The sequence below is a fragment of the Anas acuta genome, chromosome 1, assembly GCF_963932015.1.
Source record: "Anas acuta chromosome 1, bAnaAcu1.1, whole genome shotgun sequence".
Taxonomy (NCBI): Eukaryota; Metazoa; Chordata; class Aves; order Anseriformes; family Anatidae; genus Anas; species Anas acuta.
In genome coordinates this window covers 151,825,783-151,850,650 of record NC_088979.1, presented here as the reverse complement: position 1 = coordinate 151,850,650, position 24,868 = coordinate 151,825,783, and the positions used below count along the sequence as shown (strand labels likewise).

Here is a 24,868-nt window from a genome sequence, read left to right as displayed (position 1 = left end):
CTACTGCAACAGGACCCCCCTTCCTCACATGGAACCTGCAGACAGGCCTCTCCTGAAATTCAATATATCCTCTGCACTTTGGTTTAGTCTTTCCATGTAAAGCAGATTTCTCACAAATATTTATGTGAGGTCCCACAAAAGAGAAGCAAGATATTTAGACTGAAAGTGATGGTCTTATCCACCACCCCCCTTTTCTTCCCCTGCACCTAAAAGGAAACTATTCTGCACTTAGCTTTTTGTATATAACTTGATTATTTATCTATGGTGACATGGACCTGTACCTCTCCGCAAATTGTTCTAACTTGTCTTTAATTTTAGTGTGGGGAGTTCAGTCACTGGCCCGGAAACCTCTGAGCAAAGGAATTTCTGGCATCTTGGTTGGAGCTGGCACCAACCCATTTGCCTTTGTTCTCATTAAAGGAACCATAATACGGTACGTTAAAGAAAATAGAAAGAATAATAAAGCGAGCTGAACATCTTCCCTAAATCATTTGCCTTCATGTACAGCCCTTGAGTTTGAAATGTCAAAAAAGGAACAGCTAGGTATCCAGGCAGAAAATCCTACAAGCTGTACTGCTGTCAAATGCTCAGATGCATGCATTAACCTAACTCAAACCAGTGTGATCCCCAAATATGACTGAGTCGATGAAGTGCAAAGAGTTCAGCAGATCTATCAAGTCAGAGGTAGAAGAAATTATACCAGCTTTCCTGATCACAGCATGCCTGGGGTTGCAGTTTCGGAGTTCCAAAATATCTCTGTAAACAAGTTTTTAATTCATACCATGCTGACCACCGAGAGCAGTATTTTTAAGTCATACAATGCATGCCCTATCTTCTACATGGAGAAATAAAGAACCCCATAATTTACAATAATGGATGGTCACTTCCTGACGGGTCTGGATGAGATCAACAACTTGCAGCCACGTTCTAGGACTTTGAGATCATTTATCCTTTTTGTCCTTTAACTTCTGGCATCTGGAAGCCATAGCAGATAGTCACCAAGATTTCTATTTTCTGGACACAGGAAACAAGAAGAGAGCACAAACCCTAATGTAACATAGAGCCATTAGTCTTTTTCCTCTTGCTTTCTCCATCTGCTTGAAATGAATATTCAACTTTTCATCTGGGTGTCCACAGAAAGAATACAGAAGACTTGATGAATGTATTTATTCTTTGGAGAGAATTTAAAGTTAAAAAACCAAGTTTGGGGACTGTAATTCATACACATTTATCATGCCACTGGCTTCCTCTAACAATCCAGAAAGAGAATCTTTAGCAAAACCATGTGGCACCAACTTGGTGTAGATACCACAGAATTTTTTCTAAACTATACTTTTACATTAGTAATATAGAGAAAACACTCATTTAGACAAGGCTCAGAGTTATCCTTGTCACTTAAATAATTTTTCCTTGTTGTTCTTTAAACCTGTTGCTATTACCTGTGTAGCAAACACTTGCAGCAGGGCACATTAGATTTTAAAGAACAAGTACAAAGCTATTCCAATTTCTATTTTGATTAAAAACATGTTTCCCACTGAAAAAAAAATGACTTCAAACTTCTCTTCAAAACCAAGGCAATTTTGCAGTAAGCTTCATCATTAATAAATTCCATCACATGAGGTTATATTCAAGTTTTACATCCCTATTGTTAAGAAGTCAATCCAAGCAACTTGAGTGATCACCAACTTTTTAGCTAATACTAGTTCTTGTTTACGTACTAAGCCACTTTTTCCTCAGCAGTAAATACCTCTACAAGCAGAATGACTTTTGCCTCTTCACTTTGTGTATCAGTTCAACAACAAGCCTATTGAAAAAATCAATGTATCAACAGGTAACTGAAAAGCAGAATTCCTCGTTTTTCCTCCTTCCATTCTACAAGTATTATTTGGAGGACAAGATCTTCTCTTTCAGAAAGTGTTTTTTTTTTTTTTTTAAATACTAACCAGAAATACATTTGATTTATCAATGGAAAATACTAGTTTTGTTTAAGGAACTTCTAAATACTTGCTTGCATTCCAAGGATTTCCTCTATAAAACACTTATAGGATAGCACTGAAAGTTTTACTCTTATGAAAGTGTACAAAGTTATACTAAGAGGAGCAAAGGTGGGGAGAAGAAGGAAGAAATCAAATTGTCCTCAGGAAGTGGCAGTACAAAGGCAAAAAGGTAGAACAGTTTCTTTAAACTGCATTTCCTGCCAATCTCAGGAACTAACTTTGTAGTATGTGTTCTTCCACATCAAGGTGGGAGACAAATCACAAACGGAACATTTAAGGCTCACTGCGGACTTATGGCATTCTGTATAGCATTTAAGGCATATATTTAATACAGACATCCTACCTTTTAAGTTTGTACATCACAAGTATGTGCTTGAGAAGGGCAGCATAGAAACAAGCAGATCTAAACAGGTTTCTTTATGTTTGTATTGTTTGTTTTATGTGTATGTTTTATCTAAATTTCTAAACGTCAACCTGTAAGCAACTTGTCTCTCCTATGTAAGAGGCCACCCATCAGTTTCTACCAAGGGAAAGCCGAAAAGAGAGCAATTTCCAGCCATCCATATAAATGATGCATCAGAAGGCAGTTACCTCAGTCAGCTTCTGAGGAAGCATCAGCCTAGGAAAGGGGTGGCGGGGAACATCCACTAGTCAAACAAACCAAAAAAGACTTCTCAGACAATTAACCTGATCTTAATAGTGTCCCTAGCTAGTTCACTCCCTGAAAATGGACTGGAGAGCTTAGGCTGGAGGTTGTGTCTCAAATAAAGAGGCTCTGGGATTTTAGGAATTTAGTCTGTATACAGTTACTCTCTGCTTCAAAATACAGTAAACTGTACAGTAAGTTTTTGTTAGCAATTAGAATTACTACTAAATTATTAATTAAACTGGGAATGTGTGACACTACCTACTCCGGATATTTTGCAATACCATATTTATAAGTATCAGCAAACTGGAACGCAAAATACGTTTTTTTTTCTTGGTCTGGGAAGACAACAAATATGAAGTCTCTTGATCAGATTAGACTGCAGAGTTCAGACGCAGGTTTTGTGAACTTCCTACGCAGGACAAATACAGATCTTGGAAAAAACAACAAACTAGCCTGGTCTTACCAGAAGACATCTGGAAGAAAATGCTGTAAAATCCCAGGGAAAAGAAGCGTCATGCTATTCAAATGTAGAATGCATACTGTCCACAAATCTTTTCTTCTCTCAATATTCAGTAGTGTGTAGCTTAAATACGTGGATAGTAAGTAGGAACTTTACTTCCAGAGTTGATGTTTTTCTGTGTGATATGTTTTCTTTTTCCTCAAGTCATCTAGCTTCTGCTTTTCCACATATTAAGAAAACACTTGCTAAATGACAGCAAACTAATAGTGTAGGTTAGCTGAGGTACATGAAAAGCCAGTATCTGTTCATGACAAAGTAAGACACAATGCTGTATGCTTTGCTGCCTCTTAAGACAAGGTTTGAAAGAAAAATGAGTGAGTAGGTGAATCTGCGTATCTTTAAAAAAACGAGATGACAATTGAAAACGTTTTCCAGCGTTTTCAAGACTAGCTTGCAGAAGTGAGTGTGATTTTTAATGATTTTTGCATAGAATATTCAGACTGGAGTTTTCCTGGGAAGAATAACTTTAGGCACAAAAAAAGTTTAAAAAAAAAAAAAAAAAGCTTAACACTAACTGATAAAACATGGAAGAGAATTGATGGAACCCTTAGCATTTAAAGTGCTGAAGTCTTAAGTATATTCTGCATATTTTTGTAGTAGTTTTGTTCTGAAGTATTCTATTTTAAGAAGTGCAAGCCAGCTTTTTCAACATTATTGACTTACCAGTCTTAGGGCTAAAACACAGCTGCTCTCCAGCTAGAGTTCACTGCTGCCTCATCCATTACTACCCACTCCATCGCACAACAAAGGGCAATGGTTTTCTGTGTCCCTCCCTTACCTACACAGGTAGGGTCGCCCACACCATTGCAGCTTAAAAACACTTGGACAGTATGTAGCTGATGAAAGTATTCCTGAATCCTCACCTAGGTACTCAATTCTTACCTCTAGCACTAGTTTCATGCTCTCCTGCTTCCCATATCTTTCAAATCTCCAAGGATGTAAAAGAAAAAAGAAGTCCAAGTCAAAATTCTCCCACTCGGATGCCAACACCAGAACTAGTCTGAATTATTACCAGCCTGAAACATCTTCTTGTACATTAACAGAACCACAACACCCTGCGACAAAAACGTCTAGTATGGCCACTACATACGTAGTGCATGTCTCAGCTGTGCCTTGTTTGGATGTAGGACAAAGGACTTTTTTTGGGGGTGGGGGAAAGAGGAGTGGATGGACAGTTTTGTAGAGGATTTATCTAATGGATTACTTATTCTACAGACACAGAAAAAATAGCTACGACCTTTAATTTTGAACATAAGCATTGATGTTTCCAAGGAAGGGCATAATTTGCCATGAATTTCAACAGAATTTGAGCTGACATCCAAATTAGGTAGCCCAAATTGGGTTGATAATCTGAACTAGGATTTGGAGGTTACTTTGACAGTATTAGCATGAATACCTTCAAAATATTCTGTTTTGGCTGGCACTGTCAGTTAATTAAAAAAGGTGTGGAGCTACTCGAGACAAGTCTTAATACCTTCTGTAGTAAGGAGTGTCCTTAAAACAACAAGCAAAAACCCTGTTATGCAAGTATTTAGCTATGGCTTACTTTAAATTTGCTAAGAACACGATTTTATGCTACAGAGAGAGATTCTATGGCTTTGGGCCTTCTTGGAAATTTAACACTGAAGAGACCCTTCACAAGAATACTGCCATATTTTGTAACAACATTGGGCATTCCCAGCAGCCAAAGCTGTTTGTTATCTTCAGGATATACCACGGAAGACTTTCTATAGTTTTCAGCATCACTATAAAAGAGTAGTATTGGTTGATTTATACTACTGTGGCAGCATAAATCATAATATTGATAGGTTGCTGAAAATGAAGGAAGACAGGCCTATTAACTGGTTCCTTAATGCGACTTACAAAGAAATGCTGATAGCGCTTGCTTTGCTTTGTCTGAAGAGAAATTAAGCAAGTGGGCCACGGGGAGATCCTTCTGCTTAGTAAACAAAGAGAGATTAAGTTTTAGTAAAGACTGAGCCTGACTTTCAGACGCGCATAATGGAAGGTTGAAAGGCAACAGACTAATTGCAACAAGGGAAATTCCCACTGAATATTAGGATTATTGAGAGTGATTGAACACTGCAAGAGATTGCCCAGAAATGCTCTAGAATAATCCTGAGTAGCCTGATGTAACTGTGAAGTTAGATCTAACCTTCAAATCCCCCTCCCCTTTAAGCACAGGATTGGATAAAATGACTTTCAGAGGTCCTTGCCAACCTAAATTACTTTATTGGTCTACAATTCCTCTTTCCAGCCTGTATGATTTTATGTGTAGCCTTCTTTGAATTAGTGTGATGGAAGTCCAGAAAGACATTGAATATTTCTTCTCAAGTCTTAAAAAAGGATTTAAAAGAGCATGACCAAATTTAAAACAATGATTTTGCGATCTTCACAGCTGCAATCTCTTTTCTGGCATGACTGCAATTTTGGTGCCTCAGAATCCACATAAACCTGTCAAGCTAGGGAAGAGGCTATCCAATATGGCTAATCAATGATACTTAGTAAATGATGATCTTCTCTTGCTATCTTTCTTGTGGTGTGAATCACTTCCAGATGTACAAATTACTTAGGTGGTTGAAAACACCTCCATAAAGCAGCAGGTAGGGAATAGCCAACCGAGGTGCATCAGACAGTGGTAACAGCTTGGCTTACCTTGCAAATGAATGTATGAACTTGGCTCCCTTTTTAGTCTGAATAGCTGCTGCCTCCAGCAGCCTTCTCCTATGTGTCAGTCAAACTTTTTGTTGTTTTTGTTGTTACAAAATGAGTTTGTGTATTACTTCCCTTTCACTAATAGATCCAGGTGTCATCTATTACTTCAAATCTGCAAAGTAACAATTTCTCAAATGCATTGCTCCTCTTCTGGAGGAGAAGCATGGTCCATGGTGGCCATCATCAGCCTCAGTCCTCTGCGGGAGTCCATGCAGGGGTTTCAGAGTAAGGTGCAGCCCTCACTGCTGCACAACCACGCCAGTCCATATAACACTGGCACCGCACATGAACTGCAGATCTTCCAGAGGACTTGAGACAAGAACGCCCATTCCGTATTTCATTTCTACAAAGGATTTTGAATGGGTAACTTCATAAACAGCTTCAACTGAAATGGCTTATGTTGTAAATGACCAGTTTAAAGACCTCATACACCATCTAAAAGGAGAATTCCTCCTCACAAAGCTGACAGATACTAGCTGACAAGAGTTCGGTTATTATCCAGATTTTAACCAAAAGATCTTGAAATGCTACAAGCCTACAGTAGGTTTGCTTGAGAGAGCCATTCCATACAGCAAAAGAAAAGTTTTTGCAATTAAACCATTTTTAAATACCAGAAGGTAAACTTAAAATCCCAAGTTTATACCCAAGTCATACTGAGCTGAAATACACTGTTGCATTTCAGAAATACAGTGCCAGAACTTGTCCATGGATGCTGGCTCTCTGTAATCCATTATGCAGCTGTACTTTTGCAGACGACATTTCACAAGAGACCAAGGCTAGGCAAGAGCTACTGCTTCCACTGGAAGTCTCTCAAAAGGTTTTTTTTTGTTTGTTTTTATTTATATTTTTTTGTTATTGCACATTCAAACCTTATTTGAGTCCCCTGGAATGCTGCTAGATACTAAGAAATTGCTGGGTTTGCCTAAGGTTAACACTTGCTGACTGCTCCAGCGCTGTGCTGCAAGTTAGCTCCCTCACAGGTCACTTGGTGAAACCTGTATCTTCCAAAAGCCATGGCAGTACAGTTATCCAGATTAAGGGTGTATGAAACGTGATTAAATTAACAAGGACAACTTTCCAGGAAAGCAAATTAGAGGAACTCAAAAAAAAAAAAATCTGCATAGGTGCACAGGGGGTAAACTCTAGGAAGTGCAATGAACAGCTGGAAAGGGAAGGACACACCTTCTACAGAAAACATCTGATTCTGCATTCAAACTTACTATCTTTTCATTAACAAGCTCCAATTTTAATTCAAATCAAACAGGAAGACAATAGTAAGCACACACATACACCAAATCACAGAAATGTTGAGGATGGAAGGGATCTCTAGACATCATTAATCCCAGCCCCTTGCTGAAAGTAGGGTTAACTACAGCAGGTTGCTCAGGGTTGTGTCCAGCTGGGTTTTGAGTCTCTTACAGCATGAAGAAGGCACAACCTCTCTGGGCAAACTGTTCCATTGCTTGACCACCCCCAACAGCTTTTTTTTTTTTATTTTAAATTGTTGTTTTATTTTCCTTCTTATGTTTGAATAGAATTTTCTGTATTTCAGTTTGTGCCCGTTGCCCCACTGACACTGCTGAGAAGAGTTTGGCTCAAGTCTTCCTTCCACCCCTCATCAGGTACCTACACACACGGGTAAGTTTGCCCAGCCCTGACCCTTCTCATCTCTAAATTGAGCAATCTCAAATTCTCCTCAACTGCCAGATGTGCCAGCCAGCCAGTCTGTGGCCCTCTTCTAGGCTTGTTCCACAATGTCCAGATAACGGCTAATGGAAGTAATATTACGAAGAGGCAATTTCAGATTTTCCTTTTGAGATCTGTACAAAAACGATGTGAAGACAACGCAGCCTTTTTCAAGTAAATTAAGGTTATAAATTACTGGTCCTCTTTGTGATTATCATCTGTTTATCCTTGATGCCAGAACAAAGCCACTTACAACCTTTAAGCTCTACGTAAGTAGACGATTTTGTTAGGTAGATGAAAATTCGAGATTGTGGGTAGTAAAAGATTTAAGTGACCAACTAAAATTGAAGAGCAATACCCACAATAGAATATTCCTGGCATTATACTACAATGGCACAAAATAATTGTCTTAATCTCTTAGTTGCATTACTGAAATTGCACTTTTAGCCTTTTATCAAAATATTATTTGATATACAAACCACAAATTTATTAGCTTTAAAAATAAAACAACTCCCGCCTATCACCGTTCTCATTCTCTTTCCAGTAACCATAGTTTTGGAGAAGAGGGAGATTGTAAGGCACTTGAAAAGCCCTAATTAGAAATCAGGTCAACTGTAAAATAGCTGGAGCTTCCACTTGCACCTAAAATAAGACAGCAAACAAAAGGCCAGGATAAATCCAAGACGACATCCCCCATATATTCACTCTAATAATGCGTTTCATTATACTACTACAAACCAAAATAAGCAATCCAGAAGAACAGAAATCTAACTCCTACGTTTCATTTCGACTCTGATTTCCTTCTGGATCTTTCTGAAAGTTTCTACTTCGACAAGCTTTGTACCTCTTGGTACCACAGTAAGTTGGGCAGTCTGAATAGAAAGAAATAGCAGCAATTACTTTGAGAAGTTTGGCTCACTTCCATGATGGAAAAAATGTGCATGCTCAGCACTCAAACTTCCCTGAGCTCATCTTGGCTACCTCAGAAACATTTTCTCACTGTCGCAGAGGCAGCGAACGTACAGTTGTTAGCTTAGCCGAAAGGTAAGGAAGGCCCCCACCTCAAGCTGAATCCCAACCTTTCTGCACCAAGTTTACTGCTGATCGAAGAGACAACAGGATTCCTTTTCATGAAGAGGCATCCAACTAGGCACGGGGCGGAAAAAAATTGTGCTGTGGATTTCCCAAAGACCATCTTGCCTGCTCCGTAAGGTAGGTGAGGTAAACCATTTAACTCTGATACAATTGTATTACCATTGCATTAGCTGAAGAGAAGAATACAGGAGACAGCCATCACTGCAGCACACCTTGAGGACAGAGCTCTGCTCTTCTGCTACTGGATTTCAGTCTGAAGTCCTATTAACAAGAGCTGTTTCCTCTATGCCTTTTGCTGATGGAAATGTGTCTTTTTTTTTTTTTTTCCTCTGATCAAGCTTTTCCCCCTAAAGCACTAAGTACTAGCATCTTAAATTGTTCATCCTTGAGAGAGCATTTTGTTTACAATTTCAGTTCCTTTATTAAAACACATTTTAAAGAAGGCTCATATTTCAAAGAGGACTAATCTACCATATGCACACCAAGAAGGTGACCCTGGTTCTATCATACTTCAGATTACTTCACCGAAGAAGAAATGTATAAAAGTTTCACGTACAAATTTTCACTTTAGAAATAAAAAATGGAACTCACTGCCTCAGCGCTAAGCTTCCAGAACGATTATCCCTTTCACAACAAATTCTGATTTACCTTCTGACATTGCAAAGCGTACTTCTATGCTTTTAAATTTAAGGCAAGTCAACATCCTGATTTATTTCTCTTTATTTTTAACAGCCACCATCCACTATTAAAGAGGGATATTTAATGAACCAAAAGGGCAAGCACCAAACGAACAACCAATGTTTCCAGCACATTAAAACAAGAGTGCTTCACACCATTTACTATGGTAAGGCCCTTTTCAAATAAACGTGTGACTCACTGTTTGTTTTCTTCACCAGGAGGTGGAGTCTTGCCATGCCCCTCCATTACAAAATCCTCATGTTCCATCTGCAAAGGCAAGCATTGCAGGTCAGAAATTGGTGGAGCAAAACGCACATCACCTAAAGTGGCCCTTTTCCATATGCAGCAACTTAAGGCAGCCACTTTATCAGAGCGACTGGTCCAGAACAGACCATGTGGTTTCTTAGCAACATATGTACATCTCCATCCCCATTGCTATGGTATCATTTTATAGCACAGTTCTCAGAAAATCTTACAAGGGAAGAAGAATGATTTAATGGCTATCGCAGGAGACTGATCAGTCAGGGTATCTATGTTCTAAATCTTGCTCTGTTATGGACTTCTTTCATTATTCTCAACAAGTATGACTTCTACCGCACTTCTTCCTTATGTATAAAGTAGGAATTTAAAAAAAAAAAAACAAAACATTTGTCTGTGAAGATATCTCTCTCTCTCAAAAAAAAAAAAGATTTTTAAAAACTGTATTAACTACAGATAGAAACTGCTGTAAAAGCTGAGTATTATTTGTGAAAAGCAACTTTATATGAAGGACTTTCACTGCACACGCACAGCTTAGTTAGTAGGGTAAAAAAAAGAGGCCTAAGGGAACCTCAAATAAATGCTGTTCCAATGACAACATAAGGTAGGCATTTCCTTTGGCTCACATGATAAAAGATTCCAAGGGCACTAAGGAAGCTTTCTGCTTAATTGTTTGCTTTTTAAATACAGTTTTAGCATACATTTTCAGTAATTTCGTTGGCCAGAAAGGGGAATTACATTATATTTTATCATTAATTATGCACGCTTCATTTAATTACTTCATTCAGCCAGAAGTTTTTGCAAAGGTAGCAGAATATTCTCTTTCTACAAAAATTCAACACATGCACTTAGTATTTTACACAAACATCCAGGCATACGGTTAGCAATGCTCTGCTTTACATGAAGTCAGCAATCAGGCCACACTGCGATGTTCAACAAGCCACACAACAAATAGAGCAAATAAATCATCATCACACACAAATCCATGACCCCCTACATCACATTTGGGAATGGAAAGTAGAGGAGAACACTATTCAGTCAGAAAGGATAACATATTCTAGTTATTCAGTTAAGGAGGAAAACAAAACCAAACAAAACCTACAAAACACAAACCAGCCAACCACTACCTCAGCCCTTCCCTTGTGTCCCTTCCTCAAGAAGAATCAACTTGACTCATTGCTACCTTGATCCCGTTGACAGGTCAAAAATACTGACAAAAAAATGTTATGTGCACACTGACATCTAACAGGGCTAACAGAAATTATGTTATTTGCCTGCGTGGACACAGCCCTAAGCAAAATCACAAACGTACTGAGAAACTGAGACACTGTAAGCTGGTAATGACATCCTTGAAGACAAAGTCAATCAAGTAAGCATATAAGGCAATTTCACACTTGCGAGCATGTACCCAATGGGATCCAGAGTCAAAACAGTATTTATTTAAAAGCAGAAGTTTGAAAGAAAAAAAAAAAATTTTGCATTTCCATTCCCTGAACAACTCGTATTTAGTCTCACCGTATCAAACACACTGAAATCTGCTTGCACCTGTCTATGTCTGCTTCTCAGGAGCTCTAACATCCGCACTCAAATTGCCAGGTGGAAAAGAAAGGTATTCCACTAATTGCATTGTTGTAGATGATAAAAAAAAAACTAGGACAACTGGTAAAATAGCTACAGATCTGTGGCCACATCGTAAAACAACATGGTTTTATTGAGTGAGGGTAAATGTTTAAGAGTTACTCCTATACAACCTGAATTTTAGCTAGTTTGCTCTATGTTCAGGTGGGTGGAGGAAAGCCTCTTGCTGATATGAGACAAGCACAATTCACATGAAAGGTAAGCAAAGGAAGGGTTTGTGGCTAGTACCAGGAAGAAAACATAATATACAATGTTTGTGAGTAAAGAAGAATTGCATCCAGCATGTATAATGCTAAACTAACGAGATTCCCGTATAAAATAGAAATTCAGTTTAATGAAGCTGGAGATTGTAAAAGATCGAGTTTAAAGGTAGAAAGACTTTAAAGCCAACAAAAATTTGGAAAGGAATGGGAATTTTATTAGAACATAAACAAGAAACCTGGATGAGAACTGGAACATCTAGTAGATCACCAAGACAAGGCAATTGCCAAAGTACTGTCAATAAAACTGTTGCTTTACTACAAATTTTAAATGCTAGTGGCATAGCTCTTCAGGCAACATTGTTATCTAGTATGCACATCTATCAAAATTACCATTATAAAGAGGAAAAGTAAGCAAACAAGAACTACAAATACCCTGGGTTAAAAATAACATTCTCGTAGGTCTAGACGCAATCTGTTTCAAAGCAACTTAAAAAAAAAAATAATCTACCATCTACCAAAATGTTAATCAGTTTACTTCACTTCAGACAGCATGTAGAATTATCTGAAATAACTAAAATCTACATTATAAAAAATAAAGAAGAAGAAGAGGAAGAAGAAAAGAGCTAGGCTTCTTGTCACTTAGAGGAAGGCAATGGCAAAGCTTCTCAAGAGAAGCTCACAAAGAACATCAGTCACAGAGCAAGAAAGTCCTCATGAATGTGGAAACTGTTGAATTCACAAAATAAAGATTAATTGGTAAGTTTTCACTGAAAAAAAACTAACAATGAAATGCCTCAAGACATGGGAACTTTAAGAAATTGAGTGTCAGGGAACTAGAATGAGCAACTGGACTGGTAAGAAAAACAGCTGGGTGGTCAGTCTTGGGGTAATAGTTAATGGTTGCACGCTACCTGGACACTGTTAAAACGTGGGATGCTGCACAGGTCTGTCCTAGAACTTGTCCATTAAACATCTTCATTGATGGCTTGAAGGACCAACACGATGTACTCTGCTTGGGTTTTAAGCTAATGCCACAGGCTGGGGAATGACTGGCTAGGAAGCAGCTCTGTGGAAAAGGCTTTGGCAGATGGCAAGTGGTTCATGAGCCAGCAGCATGCCCTGACAGGAGAAGCCAACAGTGTCCCAGACTTTATTGGTAAGAGCCTTGCCAGTAGATGAAGGAACTGATTATTCCCTCTGCTCAGTAGACCATATCTGGAATAATGCACCTAGTTTTCGGCCCCCCAAGAAAACACAAGAAACACATCCATGAAGTAGACCAGCTTCTGCAGCAGAGACCAGCAAGATGCTCAGGGGCTGCAGCACTTGCTGCATGAGGACAAGCTGAGCTTGCTCAGCTTCAGGACAGCTTTGGGGGACCTAACAGCAACCCGCCTGTACTTACAAGGACATCAGCACTGCAGTGGGCCTGGGGGAACATGCACAAGTTGGAACAAGCGCAGTCCAGATTGGATATGAGAAGACTTGTCTTCACCATAAGTCAAAAAGTGGAAGAGGTTCTCCAGAGAAGTTCTGCAGTCTCCATGTTTCAAGGTTTTCAAGGCCAGATTGCATAAAATCCCTTGTAAGCTGGTCTGACCTCACAGCTGACCCTGCTTTGATCAGGAGGTTAAACTAGAGCCCCTCTGAAGTCCCTTCCAATCTGAATTTCCTGGTGATCTTGTAAATACAAGGACAGTTTAATGTTGAAAGGTAATATACAGAAGAAAACAAAACACTACCAAGTTACCAACCCAGAAAGAACTATCACTCCAGTATGGAAAGGCCTAAGAAAAATCTTAGAAAGTAGTTACATAGTCAAAACAAAAAATCTAAAAATAAAACCACCAAAAAAAGAGAAATTAAACTATTCCGTATTTATATCGTACTACTCTTCAGCAATGACTGTAGCAGACCCAGAGTATGTCCTCTTTTACATTACTGCCTATGGGTAGCAAGCAGCTACTGCAGGCTTAGAAAGCTTACACAATGTTGTAAGAATGACAGCTCAGAATAAAGAAAGGTCTGAGGCAGAGAACAGATTTGACATGAATACAGCCCAACATTTGGGCTTCAGATCTCCCGTAACACAAGACGTATGACTGATGCATACACAAGGAAGTAGTCTGACAATGTTGTAACATGTCCCTCCTTCACGACCACAACATAAATAAAACCTATGCTACTCAAAAAGCAACTTAAGATACACAATTAATTGTAAAGTATACTAATTAGTAAGCAGACAAATAACTTGTTGTACAAACATACCTTGCAACACTGAATTTTGCAAGTCCTTGTAGACTGCATGCTTTTATATGTCTATCTATACAAAGATGATGATTTATTTGTCTACTAGAGGATTACGAAACACGAGCAACATAAGCTTTTCTGATTCTGACAAGATCATGTTTACAAACTCAAAGGGACAGGGCGCTGAGCAACTGGATCTAGGGAAAGATGTCCCTGCCCACGGCAAAGGGCTGGACTGGGTGATTTTAAAGGTCCCTTCCAACCCAAACCATTCAATGATTCTCTCTACAAGGCTATTGCATAGGTCTGATTCAGCACAACCTCGTTTTGCAGAACTCTGCCTCTAATTTTCTCACTTGTCTGGATATGGTAAATATTATTTCATGACCAGTGGTATGCATTTTCACAATAAGTTTAGAAAGTCAGATTAGTCATTTTCAGCTTTCCCTGACATTTGAAAGTCTAAAGTGCTTTACTGGGTAGTTCATCTTAATTTAAAGAGGTGCCTCTGACAAACTGCCTTCTGAAAACAAAATTAAACTGACCAAAGAACATTCCATGCACATTATTTACGTATTTTTTAAATTAATTCTTATGGCCTAGTTAATTTATTGACTAGATTTACTTTTGAAATTAAAAAGTATATACATTTTTTTTAGGTCTTATTTACCCAATGATAATAGTAGCACCCCCTTGCAGAAAGGGTGAGGATAAGATATTTGAAGTTTTGATTAAGTGACTACCTGTGGATGACCTGAAAAGAGGAACAGCACTTAACAGCCAAAATAAGCTTGAAATATTTTTTTCTCCCCAACCAGTTCTTACAAAATGCCTATGGACATTTCTTCCCCCCAAAAGTCTCTCAGCTTCTCTTCAATCTGTCATCAAGACATCATGTCCAGCAGTCTCTTCCCCTTCTTTTTAAGGCAGCAGGAGTCCAGACTCTTCACTATGTTTTAGCAATACACAGCAACCACATCAGATCCAGTAAACCACAAGCATTCTGAAAAGGAGTATTTGAAGTCTTCAGTCGCTTGACTTACACAACAGACAGGAGATTAAGTTATCCTAATACGTAGAAATAGCGTGGAAGGTTCAAGGTAAGACAAATCTCTTCTATCTAGTGTAGTTCTCCCAAGGAAAGAAGAAAAGCTTGAATAGCTGAGGGTCTTAGGCATGTTAGTTTCTCTTAAAAGGACTGCAGGGGGAGCCATGGGTCCCAGGAATCAGAGAAAGCGCGCTCCACACCTGTTTCTCCTGGCAAGAGGTGGTAAAGGCTTCAAGATTCTGGCAGCTGGAAGCAGGAACCAGAAATAGACCCTTAAACAGCAGGGGGGAAAGTCAATAGAAAACCCGCATCTATTAAAAAAGGAACTGCAAGTTGTCAATTTTTTTTTTTTTAATTTCTTAATTTTTATTTCAAAGCTTTCTTTCCCCCCTTTAAAATCCAAGCATCTGAATTTCCACATTTTGACAAAATATATTGAGTGTTCTAAATACATAAAACAATTGGTATTTTTGTAAAAGCTACTCACGATTAAACACCTCAACACTTAGTTTCTGAAGAGCGAGATATACCAGAAGGATCTTGGACATAACAAAATTAGTACTCACCCCCCCCCTCCAATCAGTGCAGCAGCTGTTATCAGTTATACACAAAGCTTTTTAGAAAGGTTTTCAGTGAAACCCTAAGGGATTTGATTAATCTGGAGTTCCTGGATAGTCAAGTTTGACATATTTTGAAGGGTCAAAAAGTTTCTACAGCAAAACTCTCATCTTTTCCAAATGCTGATTTCAGAAAGCACACTTTCCTAGCAAGATTCAACACCTCCACTAAACACCCTAGCCCACCAAAACTGAACCGAGCGTAACAGAAACCAAATACCTTCCCACGAAAAAGGTGAACGTTTGTAAGAAATCCTACACTAGCTATGAAAAGCTACAGATTTTTAAACAGTATTTTGTCTTTTTTTTCCTTCACCGGCCATAAAAACATACTAATGCACCTTCACGAGACAGCTGTTATCACAGCCTTTTTCCAGTCATTCAATAGGTCATTCTCATAACTTTTTTTAAAAATGATTATTAATAAAAAGACCAGTCAGCCACCTGAGTGAACAGGAGATGAAGTCTTGTAAGAATGTTCATTTATTAGCATCTCCAGTGGATGAACAGAAAACCTTATCTAGCATATAACTGGATTTCCTTCACTGAGGACCAGCCAAGGTCAAAAGCTGCTGTCTGTAGATCGTGGCAATTTACTTCCCGTGCTTAAATTTAACTGTTAATTTCAACACAGCCTACGGCAGGTCCAGTTTAAGAATGATGCATTTGGTGCTTCATCAGAACTACTTACTTTTAGACCAGAGCGCCTTCCCACTCATCAGCTGCAACAGAGCAACCATAAGTAGGCCATCAGCTTTTCTTTTGTCTCGCTAATACTTCGTTAAAATCCAAGCAATTAGTCACCAGTCACGGCAGCTAGCAATTGAGGAAGCTCTACAAATGCTGAGCAGTTAGAAGAACTTGTCGGAAATATCAAACAGAGACAATCCCAGGTGTAACAGAAACGTAATCACTACTACAAGTGAAAGCAGAGCTGAGTCACCTCTCTGCCTGGCTTCATGTAAGCATTTTGGACAAACTCAATGAAGGTTACTCGTTACCAACAGATACAAATGTGTTTAATTAACCTTTAACTTTACCTTCCTTTATTAAAATTCGTGCAATTTAGCTGCAAACACTTTAATATTTTCCTTTAAGGACGATGCATTGCTGTTGAGCTAGCTAGCATCTCAAACCATGCAAAGAATAGCAACACTTAGTCCCAAAATACATGTTCGAGATTAAACCTTAATTTCAACACACAGATGAAAACACTCAAAGAAGTCTGAATCACTGTATACAAGTTAAAAAAAAAAAAAAAACACAGTCCCTTACCTTCCTTTTCCTAAAGTGAGAAAACAAAGCATTTTCCTGAACTGCGTACAGGAAAATCATAGCAACAAGATACCTGGGAAAAGTTACCTGAATTTTTGGACCCTCTGAGGTTTTTGCAGTATTGTTCAGCTTTGTGATGTTACTCAGTTTTTACTTGAACCTATTTCTACCACACACTTTTTTTTTTTTTTTTTTTTTGCAAAACACAGCCCCATTATTCAAAAAAAATACTGACACAAGATGTCAACTATCTCCTAGCCTACTCACTATTTTCTTGAAGTTTCTCATCAGCATCTAGATCGAGCCTTTCAATGTTATTACCATCACACAGCCTTAACTGGTTTTCCTGTTAGTAAAAAGAGAAGTGAAAACTTACTATTGTAATTTTACTGATAAATAACAATCACATTCAGCACTCCCTGTAAGGCACAGGCTATTCTTTTGAAGACTAACACACTTAACACTTGTATAATTACTTAACACTTGTATAATTACTTTTTAAAAATCACTAATCTAACACCTGTGTTTGGTATCTGCAGCCTAATGGTACTTTAATTCCTGACTCAGGGAAATTTTACAATAACTATAAATGCCAACATGGTAACATATATATTAAGCATGTATCACCCTTACAGAGCAACAGGACAGATTATCAACAGCAGCTCAATAAGTCTTTAAGAATAGCAAAGTTATGTAACTCAGAATATGTAATTTATGTTTCACTTAAGCATCAAATCTGCATTAGCGGTTACACGACTAGGGATGTTTCTTCTACCACCAACTCCAACTAATCATCTGTACTTCCAGAAATAAACTGTCCTATTTTCTACGTTAACTTTTGAGATGCTTTTATTATCTAATATTCTCTGAAATACCCAGCAGCTTAACAAGAATTCCCTGCTAAGCTTAAAACAAACAGCTTTATGAATATAACGACAAGAGTCACACACACTGGAAATGCTAAAAAGGTCAGAAGCCCAGCAACATTTCCTACTGTACAGGCAAGATTAAATAATTCTTTTTTAATTAAATAAAAACATACTTAGCTGCGAAGTATTTGAAAAACTACAACTCATGAATATAAACAGTAATTCACCTGAATCTTGGTCTGGAGGCACTCTGAGCTACCCAACTGTTTGCAGCAAGAGATACTGAAGGTAATACCTTCAGCCACCAAAGAGGTTTCTTTATGCCACCCAAGTTGTGGTATGACAGAATGACTTCTGATACCTTCAACTTAAAAGCTTTGAATAATAGTTCAGCGATCTCAGGCTCAAACTGCTTAGTTTTCTGAATATAAGCAGAAGTGCTGTCCGTGTCCTGTGCCACAGCTGATAGGGGACTCCATCCCTCTATGTTTCTGTACATATGTAACATGGATCCCAGAAAAATCTGGAGTTAGTAAGACACAAGTAATTCACGTATTTTATGTAACTATCTGTATTATCTATTTTTTACTTAATTATCTGTATTATTTTATTTAACTATCTGTATTATTCCCCATATAAAGACTATCTGCATTTCACAAGGCATGAATTCTAGCTAACTGCTGCAACTCTGGAAAAAATCTTTCATACTTCATAAAAATTTAGGGGGAAAAATCTGACCTCAAAGCCCTTGAACAATTCACTCTTCCCCACTACTCTGAACAGCCACCTGTAGGCAGCCTGATGACTGTATTTAAGCGACTCAGTTTATAGTTAATTTACTATTTATGGTGCAGACACACATGAACAAGTTATAGCAGTTTAAACTGACATCTGTAAGTGGCTGATATTTTAATATGCACATTGTTAACCACCCTGACAGAGAAGAAAGAAAACAAGTTAACTGCTTTCTCCCCCCTTAGATTTGGGAAGCTAGATGGCACCTTACCACAAAAGGACAACTGGCACAAAGAATTTTTAATGGCTTCAGAAAGCAGGTGATAATCACAGTTACTGAGAACTAAATTACACTTTTGCACCATGCATCAAATCACTTTCACTGTGCCACAAACACTGCTTTCTGCTGTTTGTTAGGACTGACCCAAAGTGACATAACCCAGGCAAAGAGGTGCTGAAGTCAGTCAGCCCCAAGAGCCACTGACAATGTTGATGGCGGGCTTTTACATAATTTCTCCTAATTTCTTGAGGTTATTCCAGTTGGTGGGATATCTGACAGACCACCAAACCACTGCAGCATTGCATCATGCCCGAAGAAGAACCCGGGCTTTTCTTGTTTCCATACATTACAAACTTGCCCTCAAACAACAACTCAAATGTTAACAGAGCTATTTGTGTAGGAATCACATATGGAAGCTCTGTATCTGCTGAAACCTGTCGATGTGATTTTATTGATAGGAGTACTTCTATAAAATTTCTTAGAAATCTAATTCCACCTAGGCTTACTGCATCTGTAGACAGCTATCACATTCTCCCTTCTTCATAATACACTGTCCTGTCTACCATCCAAACGTCTGAGCGAGTTGGCTTAAAACCAGTGACAGGAAATGTTGACATGCTTTTAATGTTGCTTTTACCCTCAGGGGAACTGACATTGCACAATGCCTTTGCAGAGTACACGTGCCTTTAGCTGTCCACACACTCTCCAGTCTACTGTAACGATGAAGACCATCACATCTATTTTTAGTTGCAAGAAGAAAAGAAAGGCCTTCTCCACAAACCACATCTCCATTTCTTCCACAGGCAATGAGAGGGGAAAAAATAGTTCGAGGAACTGAAATAAATTTATAACCATCTAGTTCACCCACTGAAAATGAAATTGCTCATTTAGGATCTTGCAAATAGATGAGGTCAGCGAGACCACTCAGTTTTTCACTTTCTAATGAATCAACCCAAGACTACAAATGGTGCAGATATTCCAAGGGTCAGGAAAAGCTTTAGTCTGTGGCTCAAGTTTCTTTCCAAACACCTACCCCCTCGGCTTGCCAGAAGACAGTAAGATTGAAAACATTTATCAGTGCAAGACAAAGAGCTGATCCAGGCAGCCAACACAGCTTCATCAAGGGTTAATTGTGCCTGACCAAGGTGGTGGCTTTCTATGATGGAGTGACTGCATCAGCTGACAGAGGAAGACCAACCAACACCATCTACCTGGACTTCTGCAAGGCCTTTGACACGGTCCCACACGACATTCTGGTCTCCAAATTGGAGAGGAATGGATTTGATGGGTAGACCATTCGGTGGGTAAGGAGTTGGCTTGAAGGCCGCACCCAGAGAGTGGTGGTCAATGGCTCCATGTCCAGGTGGAAGCCAGTGAGGACTGATGTACCTCAGGGGTCTGTCCTGGGACCGGGACCGTTGAATACCTTTATAAATGACACAGACAGTGGGATTGAGTGCACCCTCAACAGGTTTGCAGATGACACCAAGCTGAGTGGTGCAGTCGACACCCAGAAAGAAGGGGTGCCATCCAAAGGGACCTGGACAAGCTGGAGAAGTGGGCCCGTGGGAACCTAACGAGGTTCAACAAGTCCAAGTGCAAGGTGCTGCACCTGGGTCAGGGCAATCCCAGACAGGAGTACAGACTGGGAGAAGAACTCATTGAGAGCAGCCCTGCTGAGAAGGACTTGGGGGTTTTGGTGGATGAAAAGCTTGACACCAGAGGGGTGGCCAGCAGGTCAAGGGAAGGGATCGTCTCCCTCTGCTCTGCCCTTGTGAGGCCCCACCTGGAGCATTGTATCCAGGTCTGGGGCCCCCAGCACAAGAAGAATGTGGGGCTGGTAGAGTGGGTCCAAAGGAGGGGGCCATAAAGATGATTGAGGGACTGGAGCAGCTCTCCTGTGAAGAAAGGCTGAGAGAGCTGGGGATGTTCAGCCTGGAGAAGAGAAGGCTCCAGGAGGAATTCATTGCAACCTTTCAGTACTTGAAGGGAACTTACAAAAAAGATGAGGAGCAACACTTTGCTCATATGGATAATGACAGGACAAGGAAGAATGGTTTTAAACTAAAAGAGGAGGGATTTAGGTTAGAAGTTAGGAGAAAATTCTTTGCTCAGAGGGCGGTGAGGCATCGGCACAGGTTGCCCAGAGAGGCTGTGGATGCCCCATCCCTGGAGGTGTTCAAGGCCAGAATAGATGAGGCCCTGGGCAACTGGATCTAGTAGGTGGTGTCCCTGCCCATGGCAGTGGGTTGGAATTAGATGATCTTTAAGGTCCCTTCCCACCAGAGCCATCCTATGATTTTGAAGTGGCTGATTATAAAGGCTCTCTAACATGCCCCATTGACAGGGACTACAACCACTGCCAACACCTTTGTAAAGCCAATACTGAAGGGAAAGAGATCAAAGGGTTCTGAAAAGGTGGTAGCCAGCCCTTGAATTGGGTGCCAATAGCACACCTGCATGGAAAGAGACGAGCAAAGCTACAAAGTGATGGTCCTGACCATCTCTGCCCCAAAAATCATAGAGGGACTATACCAGGATAGCTCTCAAATGCAGAACTGCCTTTTTTTCCTTTCCTTTTTAAAGCATTTTTTAAGCTTTTTTTGTCTGTTTTGCAATGTATTACAATCTGCTGTATTCAGCCGAAGAGATGCTATTAGCCAAGCAAACCTTATTGAAAAAAAACATTTACGAAAAAGAAAGAACCTTTAGAATAAAGGAAAAGGTGAATTTAAATTGAATTTTATTCGAGACTGAAGTATCTTTTCGTCTAGATATCAGATTTGCACCTGTTCACTGCAATGACTTTCCAGGCGATTACGTATCCTCCACATGAACTGTACATATGAAAAGGCTGCACCAAAGGACTGTCTAGCAGCAGTCCTTTCGGATCCCAAAGTCAGTTTGGCAGATGATGATATTTGCCAAGAGAAAGAAAATACCTCCTCATATTAACCTTTCTTTTTGTACCTTAACAGCACTTCAGGGTATAAGGAGGAAAGAAAATGGAAGGAGTCATCTTTCAGTCTTGGTATCTATATTTTAGCAATCTTAGTCCTCACTACGGGTAAATAGGTTTCAAATGAGTAATCCATCTTGCCCTTGTAGAAAACAATAGAGCCAACTGACAAAATCTTGCACTTCCTGCTGAATCCCTTTAAGAACGCCCAAGCATCCAAGCTCTGAACGGCATTCCTAAAATAGCTCAAGTAGCACTGTCTAATTACACGTTATTCTTTGGAAATTCCTCAACAACTTTACCTTGTTTATAATTGCTGTTCTGTAATGCCAGCGGACCCTGATAATGCATTGTGATTGATAGGTCTTTTCTACAATGCCTTGAAATTTCAAGGATCAGAATTATAAACTGACAAGCAGGTTTTCCCCCCCCGCTGTAGAAAGGTCCACCTATGTAGTGTTTCCTATAAAAGTGTTATTAGGTTCTTTTGTTGGCCACAGCACTAAAAGTTCAAGAGAAAAAGCGAAAAACAAAGTCATACTCCCCTTAACGGATTATGTTAATTTCTCTTTAAAACGAGAGCAATCTGTTGGAACATTTTTTACAAGTTTTAGGAATAAGTCATTAAACGAAAGGACAACTTTATTAACCTGAGATTTAAACCAAGTCCACGCTTCATTGAGAGATTAATACATTTTTATTTTTAAATCCACGCTATGCAAAGATTTTGGTTTTGAAATAGCTCTACTAAGAAGTTTTAACATTTTCAGGCTAGAAAGATGAAGCTAGCAGGGCATGAAGAAGAGAACATTAGTTTCTTTTGTGAAAAACTATCTTTGTGCTCAGAACTGTTCTTAAACTGCTGCCCTTCTGGAGAAGCTCAAGGTATGTGCTTGCTAGGCAGAACCCCTCTCTACTTCCAGAAGACTTTATGAGATATTTTATACAAAGACTTTAGACTCCTACAACTCAAGAGTACACCTCCTGTAGATTGAAAGTACACCTCTGTAATAAGCCAAAATTTTCAAGAGTAGCAGGGATTCATTCTGCAAGAGAAACCGTCAAGCCTTGAAGCACCATATATCAGAGGGCACTACTACACTGGAAAACAGAAACAGCTTTTTTTAATTACAGTGACAAAGCATTTTGCTCATTTCATCACTGTATAGGCCTTCAGCCTGAATGTTTTAAATTATTTAGTGCCATCTGAATAGAAACTCATTTCTGTATCATTCAACAGTAGTACTATAAGGGCCCAGATATACAGGCGTCGAGGTTTTGGACATAGTGTTAAGTTTAACTACCCAAATAGGATTTTCTTCTTACTATGTTAACTGTAAATCCCAAGCAAAGACACCAACCTAACTTTTGCACTGTTGTCTACATCAAGTAGCAACGACCATCAAAAACAGAGCATAGCCTACTCATAAACACGGCTAGTGAAACATTTATTTATTTATTTATTTGTTTAATTAACTGGTACCTCCTCCCAGCTGGCATTTCTTCCTCCTAACAACACTTCCTTCTGAATGTTAAGCTTCTGTTTATAAATATCAAAACACGTAATTTATCAGATCAAATACAAACGCTATTCTGGCAAGCTTAAATTTCCTTACTCTCAATAGCTTGAATTCTTGAGTAAGCACTGTGTACTTTTTAACCTTTTCATCACCTCTGTGTGATTGCCTCTGGATAAAACAAGCAGAGCCACCACCACCAGGGTACTACAAGGGATTTAGATAGAAGGAAAATGCTGGCTCACAATTAAGACATCGAGAGGCAAGAAAAATGAGAACAGGCAGGCAATAACGTAAGGGGAAGATTCACTCTGACAGATACGAACAGGTGGGCAACTTGAAATAAAACAATGATTAACAGCCACACAGAGTATTGAGATGTAGCCTCATTTCTAGACTGCTATTCAGTTCAATAATTGCTCATATGTATTTTTTATAAATACTGATGAAAACTTGAAATAACAATATGCATCCAGCGCAAAATGTTTCTTTCCCATTTCCCTGCACCTATCAGGAGTAAAACATGTTATTGTAGACACTGTGGAGTCACGTTTTTCAGCAAAGCTTTGAGTACCTGGATTTTCATCATATGAAGGATAAAATGGGCAGAATTAACTATTTTCTTCCTCTCTCATATACAACACCAAATAAAAACGTCATAAATGAATTTATAAATACCTTTTTATCTATTATGTGGGCCAACATTCCTTCTTCCCTGCAAATTCACAGGCTTTTGGTTTGAAAGATGAGGAACCTCAAGGGTGGGAGGGGAGAAATTTTATAGCAGTTGGCATGAAAACTTCAATCACATTTTTTGAAAAAGACATTTGGAACTTAAGCTCAAAACCCTGACCAATATTGAAAGAAATCTAAAAATATTCCGAATCAGGCATAAACTTTTAGCTTCCACCTGCAATATTTTACAGTAAAGGAACAACTGAGAAACAAAGTTGAAGTGTTGCCTGTGCAATACTCCTTAACAGATGGATGAAATCAGCTGAAAAGAAAATCAGCCACAAACAAGAAGCTCAGAGCTTGTTGACATCTTCAGAGTACTGACGCTGTTAATGCAAAAAGCTCAATAATCAAATATGGCAAATCAACTACCATAAAACATAATTAGAAAAAAGAATCATAATCTAAAGAGCATTAGAGGTTGTTGGGTTCTATGCAAAAACTTTGTATTAAAGAAGTGAAAAGAGGGTGTGGGGGGGCAGATCCTGAAAAAAGGAAAACCAGACTCCCCCACACCACTTTTTATAAAGTGAGAGATACACTGCTGTATGATATTTACCTGCAGATCACATGGATAAAACAGACCCAATATTCCCTGTCAAATGTAGCTCCTACGTCTGCCAAAAATAACTACTTTCTCAAACACTAATCACATTACAAAAAGCTCGCATTTGTACACTTTCTCCTCCCTCTCTGTGGCACCAATATTATCTGATTATTGGAATCAGACGGGTGCTATTGACAGCTGCCTGCTGTCTTCACCACGTTGATGTCATGCTAACAGAAAGCGTGTTTTCTGACAGTCTGACAACAAGGAAGAAACTGTGAGATCAAACAATGGAGCCAGTTTAGACCAAAAAAATAAATAAAACAGGCAACAAAGCTACCAACACAGTAGGGTTCTCCAAAACAGGCCTACAGTGAGGGTGGTGTGGAAGGAACCCACTCTTTGCTGGAAAGAGGATACACCCCCAAAAAAAGCTGTAGAAGCTTTGCAAGTATGCAAAATTGAAAAGGAGAACAGCACAACTCAACTAATACAGTATCAATCACTGTACCATTAGAAACAGCATGAGTAGTATAAATGAACTGCAAAATGAATTTAAAATGCATACATTAATACAGTGGGGAAAACAAACGTTCA

At 39.0% G+C, this 24,868-nt stretch overlaps 1 protein-coding gene across 18 annotated transcripts in view; it reads right to left on the bottom strand.

Annotated features, from left to right (window-relative positions):
- The window catches only part of TNRC6B (trinucleotide repeat containing adaptor 6B), a 141,087-nt gene that overhangs the window by 90,171 nt on the left and 26,048 nt on the right, over positions 1–24,868 (bottom strand). For 7 of the 18 annotated variants that reach the window (XM_068666982.1, XM_068666974.1, XM_068667001.1 and 4 more), the window contains one exon: positions 9,540–9,607. The exons of the other annotated variants lie outside the window; for them this stretch is intronic. In XM_068666982.1, the coding sequence (XP_068523083.1) occupies positions 9,540–9,607 (68 nt within the window). The remainder of the gene's footprint in view (positions 1–9,539; positions 9,608–24,868) is intronic. 18 annotated transcript variants of the gene reach the window in all.